The sequence below is a fragment of the Chroicocephalus ridibundus genome, chromosome 4 (assembly GCF_963924245.1).
Source record: "Chroicocephalus ridibundus chromosome 4, bChrRid1.1, whole genome shotgun sequence".
In the NCBI taxonomy this organism is placed as follows: Eukaryota; Metazoa; Chordata; class Aves; order Charadriiformes; family Laridae; genus Chroicocephalus; species Chroicocephalus ridibundus.
Window position 1 is genome coordinate 74,564,020 of NC_086287.1, and position 12,804 is coordinate 74,576,823.

The following is a 12,804-nucleotide window of genomic DNA, read 5'->3' on the forward strand; positions in this document are numbered from 1 at the left end:
CACGCCATACTTACCGACTGCAGAGAGGGAGACTGTAGGTTTCCTAGTGTCTCTGAAACAAAACATGGCTAATGTGAGTACCCACAGCATAGCCCAGCAGGTCCAGCCTCCCCACTCAGCTCCCTGCTATTCCAGGACAAGTTTTATTCCTGCCTCTTGGGAGCTAATGTGCCTTTCTGCTTACCAAAATACACCACGTTAAATGGAATAAGGACAAAGGTGACCAGCTGGAGGACAACAGCCTGTTTTGCCACCACATAAAGCAGCAAGTTTAGGACTGCTAAAGAGTGGAGCTGGTGGCTACTAGAGGGAGGAGAAACACGTGCAAAGTGTGGCATGTTGCAACCGGGCAGGCAAGGGAACTGGGCTCAGAGTGTTGCTTGCAGGAAGCAACAAAACAGCCTTTCCCAGGAGAATTAAAAGGAACAAAGAGCTGTGGAAAAACTTGACAAAAGCCACTGATGTGTTTGTCAAGCCTTTGCAGACCCTGATTCAAGGCAGATGGAGCAGTGACTTCAGAGCAAAGACTTCATGTCTAGCATGTAACAACAAAATTAGTAGAAAATAAGCCCAGCTGTGTGCAGACTCTCTAGACCAAATTCTGTGGTGGCAGAAGCCAGTGCAGCACCATGACAACTCCTCACTGCCAGGACATGGATCAAGCCAATAATTTGCTCCTTGACCTTACTCCTCAGGAATTCACCTGCCCTTTCACGAAAAATGCCAGCGAAAGTAAGGAATATTGTCTTCAGCTTTTTGTGTTTGCTGAAAAGCAAAACATTTTCTGGAACGGACTGCACTTAAACCTCTAAGAATTTCTGCCTAATCAAAAAGGTATTTTGTATGAAAAATTAAGCGGGGTATTTCCAGCTGCCCTTACAGCAGGGCTACCTCCCTCGGGTGCCATCAGAGACAGACGCTTCCGCAGGATGTTCATTTGCTGGAGGCCAGCAGCCCCAGAACCTCACTGCCCCAGCAAGCTCAGAAACCTTACTAGCACAAGTGGGATGCAGAGGCTACTCAGAGAGTGCCTAAGCAAGGATTTCTGCACAAGCGACACACACAGACACAAGATGGAAGGGCACAACAGAGTTAAAGCAGGGCTCCTGATAACAACCTTCAGAGAACTCTATTTTTTGCTCGGCACTAAGATAGTATCACAGGAAAACACAACCAGCAGTTATTGTCTCTCTATGTCTTTTAATTACACATTAATAATATATTGCCGTTCTCAAGCACCATTTAACGAAGGATCTAAGTGCTTCATAGGAGCTAAACAAGCCTCAGGGAAGCTTGGTGCAGTGGGGTTATATAATTATCCTCCTATTATAACTGAGCAAGAGAGGCAGAGAGGAACAAAGCGACTTGCCAGGGGTCATAAAGAGTCGCTGTACAGCCAGCAAGAGAACCCAGGAGTCCCAGCACCAGCTCCTTGCTTCTCAGGTATAAAATGTGGAGGGTTAATACCAGTGGGTTCGGAAAGATCTGTTACCCTGAAATTATTCATGATACGAGCCACCAGGAATCAAGGGAAGGCATGAACAGGAAAAGGTTCCTGAATACCACTGCCAATTTTCCCATCACTGAGGAAGAGTCAGCAACAATCGCTGAATTTAGTGGAAAACGGCTGCAGGATCACGAAAAGGTTCTCATTCATTCAGCTAGAAGAACCCCAACAAGTTGAGGAACACCCTTTGGTTCCAGGAAAAGGTCCTGAGGAAAGATGTGAAGTGGTCAGGGAGTGAAGCCAGTTGTTATTTTTTCCAGTCAGGAGCATGACTGTGGCTTAACTGTACCACTCTACCGCCCTTCATTTACTCTGAACTGGCTTAAAAGTAGGGGAACAGAACTCATCTTTGAGATTCTGGGGAGCAGATGAAGCCCCTGCAAGCACAGCTGAAGAGCAGCACCCATCAGCGCGTGCTTTGCCCTGCAAGCTGCTAATTGTGGAAAGGAGTCCAACGATTTCCCTGTAGTGCAGAAACATACTGATTCTTACTTGATGTCCCAGATGTAGATGTAGGTGTCAACAGAACTGGTGACCAGCAGGTCTGGCTCAAACACCGCCCAGTCCAAGTCGCTGCAAATACAAAATCATAGTATATCAGCAAAGAAAAGTGCACACAGTTTGCATCAACGTCTCACAAGCCCCCAGTACATTTCTCCAACAAATTCATGGCCATTCCATGACACCTACTGAAACGTTTTAAGTGAAAAGCAAGTTCATCATTTCTCTTAGTAAATTCCGAGAAGCAATGAAATGCTTCTAAGTAAGTTCCAGTGAAGCATCCTCCTAGCCCCGAACGTTACAGCTATCGTGTGTGTGCTCTTTCCTCCACAGGAAAAGGGACACCATCTCAGAAGCTCCCAGTTACCACACACTCTTGGCATCAAGCCCTCGCTCTGGGATGCCTTCCTGTTGGGCTCACCAAGCACACCCGGGACACAAACAGCCCCCAGTAAGCTCAAACAACTGCCATTTCAAGGACTGCGATTACTCTCCACAGTCAGAAGCTGGAGTAAAAACAGTGCTTCGCCTGCATTTCCAGCCCAACACTGAAGTGCATCCCTAGAACCAGAGGGAGAAATCTCCCCTGCACCACTGTAACTTGCTGTGAACTTGATCTTTGCGATTTACCTGCTTTAATCAAGCTGCTATCACACAGAAACACGGCTGGGATTCAATTTACTAAACATGCTGCTGTCTGTTTCCCAGATGATGGTTGCTGCTCATTACAAGGACAGCGGCCTAAGGCAATGACACTCGAGCTAAGCTGATGTACTGGGGGGAGCCAGGAGAGGGTGAGCAGCTTCACATCTGACATCGTCTCCAAATGGGAAAGCAGGGCAAAGGGGCAGGCAGTATACTCCAGAAAAATAAGTAAAAACAGGCTCCACCTTCTATGAAACAACGCATCGTTTTCCTCCCAGCTGTCTGCAGCATAGCTTGCTCCTCACCTGATCACACGTGTGTGTCCTTGCAGCGATGTGCAAACTTCACCACTACCTTCCTTCCACTTATACAGGTCGACTCGCTGATTGCTCTGAAATAAGACAGAAGAAAGGAGACAGTGTCAGGCAAACAAGGTAGGACAGGAATCCATGTGTCTGGACCAGGTTTCCTTCTGTTTGAACAACCTCGGTTACCAATGAGTCACACTGTGATTAGCAAAGTCCTTGCCCAAAGCAGAAGAGCAAAGATGAACCTACAGGCTGCAAGGACTCTGAAAATCCCACACTTTAATTACACCCACTTAAAAATGGAGATACACAAGAATGGGACGGGGCGGGGGGGAAAGTCCCATTGCAAAATGTTTCCACGAAATAATGTTCTTGGAGCTTTTATTTCCTAACAATGTGCTGTAACTGCAGGCAACAGGCAGCCAAATTCTCTCTGCAGGAATACCCTGCCAGTCCGTTCAGATTCACAACTGGAGTTTTCAGTGAGGGGGATGATGGATCACCGCTTGTCCTCCTTGACTCTCCCTCAGTTCCCTTCTGGGATAATGAGGGCTATTGCCAAACACGAACAGTACAGTCTAGTGGCTTCAAGGTCACCTCCTCAAGGGTACTTCCATCCTTGCCAGCCCAGGAAAAAAAGCCTTAAGTGCTTATCACTAACTGTAAACCACAGGAGCAAAGCAGATGAATCAATGACAACATTATTTAGGGCTTCTTCGCTCATTCCAGGAATAAATCCTCCCCCAAATGCAGCCACACACAAAGTTACTTGAACCTAGTTACTGTGCTTTAAGTTCATATTCTGCCTCAATCAAGATTCACTTCAGCCACCCCTAATCTTTCTGGGGCAGGAATTGCCTTTTTGGGTGCATATATAGCACCAAGCCTGGTGGGTTTTGGGCCATGACTCAAAATCTGTGTTGATTTTGCAAAACCAGAAATAACATGACTTCAAAATTTGATCTTCATTAGCCCTTTGCTTTCAAACTCAGAAGTAGATGAGGGAAAAGATAATAGAGAAAAGACTTATTTTACATTTCTTTTGTGACAGGGTTTTGGTTTTTTTTCACCCCAAAACTGCTCAATATGAATTTGAACTTGCAGATGGCTAAAGCACTCCAGTCTTCCCTGAAATGGAAGGTCTCCTCCCAGCTCAGTAATAATACATGGCATTTCTCTAATAGCTCACAGCAGGGCTGCACAAGACCTCGAGGCAAGGAAAACTCCTTGCATGTTTCTCATTGACAGAAGGATTTAAGGGGGTAGAGCAAAATTACCCAACGGGATTTGTCCAGGACTCCAGAGCTGATGCTACGAGGTAAGGATCACCAGAAGTTTCGCAGACTTTTAGTGGGGCATTTCACATGGGAAGTGTTTCCTGTAGCACCAGGTGTGGAAGAAGGGCAGCTCCTCCCAGCACAATTTTCTAAAAAAAAATGTGCTTCTTGTGATAAGTATCAGTATACGCTTCCAACAATTTCATCACCCTCTTGTTCAAGCATTTGTGACCACACAAAAGTAGTAACAAGGATCTAGGGTGGAAAACAGTAACATTTCTGAAACAACAGCTTAGGAGTCTTCCGAAATGTGCTTGAGCCAGAGGGCAGACACAGCCATGCACAGCAAGAGGACACGTTTCAGCCCTTCTGGAAAGAAGCTAAAAAAATAAGAAGCCCTTATCCAAACACAAGGACAGGCTTCCCCTCTGCCTGCACCACTTACAATTAACAGCACTGCAAACCAGGTGAAGCTCTTGGTAAACAGGATGGCAGCCTTTTACACTCCCTTTCCATCCACGGGGATGCAGAGAGACAGGACTCTTGGGGCTGCCTACAACACTTGCATGGCATACCCGAACATGTGACGACCTCAACTCTGGACTCATGGGGACCGACAGCCAGCCTGAGTCCAGAAGTAGCAAATCATGTCTTCACAGTGCTGAATCCAAGCTGATTTAGCCTTCCCAACACATCTTTGCCCCCTTAGGTGTGGCCCTCAAACACATCCATGCTGCCTCCAGACCTGACCTGGGACACACGGACCTGAGCACGTGCTGTAAATCTGCTTTCCACTTCTGAGGAAGACAGCCTAAATTCTAGTCCTAGGAAAGGGCTGTACTGCATCAGCACCAAAATGCCAGCCAACCGGGAGATGGCTGGAAAGGAGCTGTTTCTGACCCAAATGGGAAAAGCTGCCTGATCTTATCTTGGGGATTCCTCAACTGATGTGTGTCAGCAACTACATCTAAATCAGCTGAGCATCTTAGCATCTTCATTTATAAACAGGAACGGCAAGGTTTGATGGCAGCTACACCTAGTTTCAGTCTGGAACAAGACGGGTCCCTGTGTCTGCTCAGTGCAGCAAGAGACAGGAGTGCTCAGATAGGCACAGGTGCCCTTTGCGGCTGGGTCCTGCTCAGATCAGCATTAACCGATTGCTGGATATTGCCTTCACAGTGTGTTTGAAAAGAAGCTTTCCTGCTCTGCTCGTGGCCTGCACAGCACGTTTCCTTACTTGGTTTTGATTTTCACAGATTGTATCCAGAAGTGGCACTGAAGGACACCTTTTTGCAAGTTTTACTAACTCTGCACTCAGAAGCAGATGCTGCTTGAAGGCACCTTTAAGATGTCAGTCATGTACCAGAGCTGGGAGGAGACAGGCTGGGGAATGTCAGAGAGCAAACAAGCAAAAGCTCCTAACCGACAACACTGCTCCACTTTTAAGACTGCCTTTAATTTCAATCGCAGCCAGTCCAGGGAGCAAAAGGAACAAAAATCCCAGGAAACCACCTTCAGCTAAGTGTTTTCTCAAAGAAAAAAAAAATAGATTAAACCTCTCCACCCCCAGCTATTCTAGGACTCTCAGGCTATAAAAGCAGATGCAACACCCCGCCATGAGAACAGTCTGTGCCTGGCTAGTGCCGGTTGCTGCAGTGTTGTGGTGGATGGCTAAGAGGGCAACTAGCAGAAGCTCAGGGCTTTGGGTGAAGAAGCTACAGAGCATGATAGACTGAGTACAAGTCGGAGCTAAAAACCGCACTCAAATCTCAGATGGCCACTACCGCTTCCTTCAGACCAGCCTATTTACTTCTCCACACACTGAGTTAAGAGCTCCTCACGGACCCGGTGCCTGCCCATCTGCAAACCCAGATTGTTACAGCGGTGAGCCAGTATTGACTTGTGCTATTTACAGGTTGCCTGGTGCACCACATCCCACCAGGAAGGCAAGGAGGTGAAAACAAAACAGCACAGAGCAAGAAATTCAATAAGTGCACAAATCTCGTAACAGAATGGAAGTTACAAAGAGAGCACATCCCCCCCTTCCTTCCAGAAAAGGACCGTCTGGATGCCTGATTTATTTGGCAAGGTGTTTTATAAAAGACAAGCAAGCAAAACTAGATTCAACACTGACTGACCAATAACTGAGAACCATCAAGCCAAATACCCCACAGGCAGTAAATCAGAGTTAGGCCTTGGTCTTGCAATGTGACTTGCAGGGGCATGCCCGTGCCAGCTCCACACGGCCTTCCAAGTCTGCAGAAGTCCAGCCATGAAAGACCAGGGAAGATGCTGAGTTACAGCTTTTAAATAGATGCACTTACCGAAGCTGCAAAGTAGTACGCGTAGCTGTCGTGGGGGTTCCACTGCACTGCCCCGATGTCCCACTTGCTCTGTCGGGAGATCTTTCGATGACCCTCATTTGGCGCATCCAGGTTGACTATGTAGAGGAAACGGCGGCTGCAAGACACACAAAGAGGCTGTATCACACAGGACTGATCCCAACGTCCCAAGCTCACATGGAGCTCACAGCCTTGTGCCTAGAGGGCCAAAGAAGAGAAGCGTTTGACAAGACAGATGAAAATACTATTCCTGAGAACACTACATTTGACCACATACTTCAAAGAGGGCTACGTTTAAAATAATATATGAAAAGACACACTGAAATTAGGCAGAATTTGCAAATGTAATGATCAGACCACAGAAAAACACAGATAACTAGGATACTAAAGAAAAGCGCTGCGAAATGGTGCAAACACATCCAAATGCACTTTGCTGGCCTAATCCTGCAGCAGCAGCAGCGCCAAGGTGGCCCAGGGCTGGGAGCGCAACACAACGCAATAGCTTCATGGGAGCCAGCTTCAGTCTGGAGAGGTTGCTCTGAGCAAGAGCTAATGAGCCTTGACAAACACAAGATGATTCTAGGTGGCTGCACCCTTCCACAGCACGCTGTTTGGGGGCTTGGTTCCGCAGACAGTACAAGTACACCTGCACAGAGCCAGCTCAGCTGCAGCAGCTCATTAACGTGGGTGGACACAGCACTGCACTGCTCTGGTTATATTACTTACCTGAGCTAACCCTATACGCTGCAGAGATATATTTGCATGATGTTAAACCTGAGCTCAAACATCCTGCTGGATGTGGCCAACTCCCCGCAAAGCTAGGCAAGGTATCATTCCCTCCACAGTGTGATTCATCCTACAAGCAAGATAAACCGCCCAGAAATAACTGAGAGCCAGCTGAACTCTAATGGAAGACCAGCACCAAAACATATTGAACCATGTATAATTAACCACACCAGCATCACACATGTCAGCTGCTTAGCAAGCCCACAGCTGCTCTGAGCACTGTGAATTTTCCCAAGAGAAGGAACATAAAGAACATCTTTGCTGCCTTTCCAGACCAAAGTCCTCAGGGCTCCCTAGTCTGAAGAGCAAAGATGCTGAGCCCACTGAGGCCCTCACACAGCTTTTAAAGAAAGAAGGCAAATCCTGAAGGGCTGTGGAGCACGCAGAAGCGTGAAAAGCAGAGGGTCACAGGCCTGATGTGGAATTGCAGACAGGCGGTCCCCAGCTTGCTGTCAGCCCAAATAAGCAAGCCATGAAACTGGGCAAGTGTAAGAAGGAAGAGGCATCAAGTTAGACCCAAACCAGCTGCTGAGGTGGTTATTCCTGCACAGAGCTGCCAAACTAAGGGTTTACATAGAAGCGAGCGGGCCTTTGAGTTCTATCAAAGGACCCATTTCCTCAAAGACTGACCAAAGGTCAGCTGCACACATGCAATCCTGAATTTGAAGTGAGCACCCTAATTGGTGTGGTAATTGTGTCACTGACAGTGGGACGGGAATAGCTGGGCCAGTTAGTACTGGCAGCTGGGCAGGCAACTGCTGAGCTGTTTGAAGTCTAGGGCACCTACTGCTCTCATTGAGTATCATTCCACACTGAACCAGCAGAAGAGCGGGTTAGAGAGCCTGGCTCCTCTGCCCAAGTACACCATGGGAATATTTGGGACAAATCTGGTCTTAAGGAAATGATTTAATCTGTATTTCAAGTAGAATCCAAACAGTACTTCATGATGCTCCACCTCCCACAAGCAGATTTGGGAAAGCATGTATCAGGAAAGCCATGATGGCATTGCTGTCGTTGCTGGCTTTCCACTCTGTATCCCAGTGGAAATGTGACCCAGAATCCTCTTCATCAAGCCTGGAACAGAATTCAGCTGCACCTTTCTGAAACAATACATCAGACCTTCAATTGAGGTCAGCCTGAAGGTTGCTGATTTGGCTTGTGGAAATGACTGCCATACATTTCTAATGGGGACTGTCATACTCACCCTGAGAGTACTGCATGCTGTCCCAGGCAATCCACTGACATCGCAGTCGCCTGTTAATAAGAAACAGAGAACAAAACTAAATTATACCTGTCAGGTCAGCTTCTCAGTCACACAGCTTTGGGGAGGAGTTCACTGGAAAACCTGCCGGCTCATCTTCACGGTATAAACTGCTATGGTAAGAGTCAAGGCTGATATCTGTCAGGGATGGCAGAAGTAATGTCCCCTTAGAGAAGCAGAAATGGATGACGGGGTGTAGCAGTTGATTTTGGGAGGCAGGATAGCGCACAGAAAACATCTTTGTTAGAGTAAACTGAAGACACGACCTGGCAGACACCATTACAAGCTCTGCGACCGTGCTCCCTTCTCCCCACTATGGCAATCACAGCTGCAGCCTTTCAATCAGCAATCTCTAATAATCCGTATTAATCAGCCCCCGCTCCTGCTCAGGAGCTTTCTCAGTCTCTCTCTCTTCCATTGCAGGGCCAGATTTAATTATATATGTACTAGGAGATAGAAGTGCAACCATTTGTCTATGGCTGGTCTCCAAAAATGAGAGATGGCTAAGAGGCATCAGAATTTACTTTGGCATTGCTTGTCAAGAAGGCTAAAAGATAACTTAAATGCCTTAAGAAGAAAAACAAAACAAAACTGTTTGAACATCGTCTCCCCCTCTTTTCATTCAGAATGGAATTGGTCGATCATCTCATTTAATTGCAAAGAGAATAAAGGAAAATTTTACTTGGAAAGCTGAACAGTTCGGCCCATAAACATAGATATGACTTCAATGCAGTTTTTAGCATTCACAGTACAAATCAGAATATGCCCCATATTCTTCAAACTGCTGTCATCTTCAAAGCCACCTCTCTGAAGGCTCGGGATGTCTCTGCTGCTGTTCAGGATTCTGCTAAGTACTCTCAGCGCGGACGTAACAAGACTTCAGGATGTCCCACAGCTACTACTTATAAGCATCACTAAAACCTGACAGGCAATACGGGAATCCCACTCCATTTCAATCAGGTGCGACAGGAAAAATAACCATCACAAAACCCTAGATTTTTCAAGCAGGGCCCCATCTTCTGCTTGCAAGTACCCCAACGAAGGGTAAAACAGCATCACGGGCTCATTCTTCACTAGAGACCAAGAGTCCGCATGGCAAAGAGCTACAAATGCCTGCGGAGTTTCAGCAGGAGCCCACAGTAAACCCTGGGCTTACATCTATACTCCAACCAAGCCGAGTTTCACCGGTTTTGCTGTTCCAGGAACAACACGCTTTCATTGTTTTTTTCCTAGGTAGCAAATCCAGTCTGCTAGCAAGGTCTTCCCAATCCTAAAACTCGCACTGTAAATAAGAAGCTCTAAAAATGGTAAAGAAATAATTCCAGCTTCCTAGATTTCACAGCACCTTGCAAAACAACAAAGCGGGTTACAACATTTACAAAAAAAGCAAGCAGGGGAAGGAAGCTTTCCCAGATGATGCACATTTCACTTCTGAGGAATTAAAATGAGGATCATTAAAGCCATTACTAAAACCAGAACTTTCTCGTGTGATGAAGAGCTAGTGAGATGACATATTTCATACAGCTGTGGCCACTTTTCCTCAAGATAGGAGAAAAACCCTTTCAATGTAAAGTGACTGCTAATTTTAGATACAAATTTATTTTTTTCTAGTGTTGGCACCAGGATCTCATAAATCCTTACAAACTGTTTTTAATAATGAACACTGGTATACCATTTTTCCAGGCACCAAACATCACAAAGTGTACTGAACAGTAAGAACAAAGTAAAAAGCTTCAGGTGTCAGGCTGCTACTCTGGTGGGTCACAAATGAAGCTGTTTTATGGCAATAAACTGTTCCCTACAATACTATAGTCTTCTCTAGGCAACAGGAAAAAACCCAAACAGCTGTTATTTAATGTGCTTGGTATATTAACACGTCAGTCTTCACAGCACAACCTTCTGGAAGGGGGGAGTTAAAAGTGAACAAACCAACCTGAAAGCAGTTTTTATCCTAAAACAACCATCCGGATAGCTAGAATTGCTGTTTATGAGTAACAATTATGCGAACGAGCACAGTAGGAGTACTGCACATTTGAAAACCAGCTCTGAGCCCACAGCATCTTCTCAGACTTCAAACATCTACTTTGGCATTTCACTTGATTTCTGCTAGGCAAGCCAAGGAAAACACCTTTTCATGTCTGAACTTACATTAGTTTTTGAATCTAGCTTAATTCTCTCCACCTGAAAGGCAACAGACCAACGCAATCTGCCAGGGCTATACTGGTTTTCAAGAGCTGCAAGCTCTTAGCAAGAAAGGCTAGTTCCCCACATAGTTAACTTTCCATCTACACACTGAGTTGGTACAAATGGTACTATTTCACCATTGGACGTGGTGAGCTTTTCTCTCCTTTTGATAGTGCGGATAGCCTGACAAGAGCCTGTGGGTCACGTCTAAACCAGAAGAGTACAGAGACTGCCACCTCTGTCAGCTTGTACAGAAAGATGACGCTCGTAGGCAATACTGGCCCCAAACTACCCCGAGTTCTTCCGAAACGTTGCCGGTTACGTGCTGTAGTTTTCACACAATGCGCTCTGGCATGGTGAACAAAGACAACTGCAGTGCTCGCGGGCACCTACGGGACATAAACGCAACAGCTGCCCACTCTTTTGACTCTTGTTTCCATGTAAGTCAGTTTTGGGGTAGGGATTTTGGCAATAGCGTGGCCTACAAGCAGAGCTCAAGCCCGGTACAGGATGATTACAGCCAAGGTGTTTCAATTTCTCCAGCTCGGGTTTCCCATCTGCAAAAATGTTCGTGCAGACTCCTAAAAAACCCTCAAGCACAAACACATAAATGAGTTTAGCTTTGACGCAGTAGTCTGGCAGCCCCAGACACCGAAGCTCTCTGGTTTCATACAAGGGAGCAGGCAGGCCAGAACGGCTCTAGAACGTTACACCGGAGTAAACCAAAGCGACCAAATTACCAGTGGTGAACCTCTCTATTAAGGCATGCGCCTGCACAACAGCGTATGAAGATTGAAACCAACTGCTGCAGAAGAGGATGGAAGCACCTGTTCTCTCCCCTCCCCACTCCCACACACCAGTCATCAGGAATACGCAATCAAATCGTGAGGCCACGTATCTCCTGAGCCAGATGCAATCTGAATCGGTGAGCTAGGAAGATGTACCTTCCTGTCTCATTACCGGTTTCCCCAGAGCAAATCTTCACCAGCAGACAAGGCTGCTTTAACACTTCTTCCAGGAGGAAAACATAACCGATATAAAGCCTTTGAGGTGTAAAAGCGAAGGGCTTGGTGAGCTTCCAGAGGGCAGGGGGGACTCGGTGCCCCTGTCCGCAATGGTGATGCCCGAGCTGAGACTGCTGGAAGATGAAAGAGTTTGCAGACCTATTTTTTTAACTTTTCTGGGTTTCCTGCTGAAGCAGTGCATAGTTCACCCACCGGATCCAGCCTCGCTAAGCAACCGCCAACGTCTTTAAACACCACGTTTCTCAGAATAGCTTCTAAGAGGGCACATAAGCTAGCTCTGAAGGGAGTTCTCCTGAAAACGGCAACTTCAAAAACAAAAGCTGACCTTTCTGCTATTTATAAAAAAGCATAGCCTGCTTTTCCTGCTAATTGAGCAACACTCAACAATTTATATCGCAACCAAGAAAGTAGTTACAATGGGCTCAGAGGAAAGACGTGTGGGAAGCAGTAATACCTTCTACTACGCCTGACAATATACTTTAAAAAAAACAACTACTCAAGACCTAATTAAGATTAGAATTTAAGGCATTATCTCCGCGCACAGGGCTCCGAGACCAGTGAAAGGCCCCGCGGGGCCGCCGGGGCCAGGTCCCCCTTGCGGGAACGGCCAGGGCGGTCCCCGGGAGTGTCGGTCCGAGCGACAGCCCCCCGGACAGCAGCCTTTCCCCCCCGCCTCCTCCTTCTCCCTCCGGACCTGGGCGTCACGGAACTCCACCACCACATTCTCGCTGCTCCAGCGCGCCGCCATCTTGGGCCGCCCCAGCAACCCCCGACGCCGGCGGGACGGGGGCGGTGCCGGCGGCAACGCGCATGCGCGGAGCGGGGTGCGCGCCGCGTGGGGCCCGCTGGGAAATGTAGTCCGGCCGGCACACACCGCCGGTGAACGGGGGGCCGCCTCCCGGGGAGCCCGTCGGGCCTCACCGGCGGTACCGGCCCGCTTAGGCCCGGCCTGCCCGGTGGGGCGGCCT

At 47.4% G+C, this 12,804-nt stretch overlaps 1 protein-coding gene across 3 annotated transcripts in view; it reads right to left on the bottom strand.

Moving 5' to 3' along the window:
* Positions 1–12,678, bottom strand: part of WDR59 (WD repeat domain 59) — a 50,980-nt gene extending 38,302 nt beyond the window's left edge. For 2 of the 3 annotated variants that reach the window (XM_063334180.1, XM_063334179.1), the window contains exons 1-6: positions 12,531–12,678; positions 8,571–8,620; positions 6,563–6,698; positions 2,959–3,044; positions 2,000–2,080; positions 15–52 (exon numbers count right to left, since the gene is read on the bottom strand). In XM_063334180.1, coding sequence (XP_063190250.1) covers positions 15–52; positions 2,000–2,080; positions 2,959–3,044; positions 6,563–6,698; positions 8,571–8,620; positions 12,531–12,584 — 445 coding nt within the window. In that variant the 5' untranslated portion in view covers positions 12,585–12,678. Of the gene's footprint in view, positions 1–14; positions 53–1,999; positions 2,081–2,958; positions 3,045–6,562; positions 6,699–8,570; positions 8,621–11,755; positions 12,021–12,530 lie in introns of those variants that run through there. The other variant, XM_063334181.1, reaches the window with a different exon arrangement.
* Between the last annotated feature and the right edge of the window lie 126 nt (positions 12,679–12,804).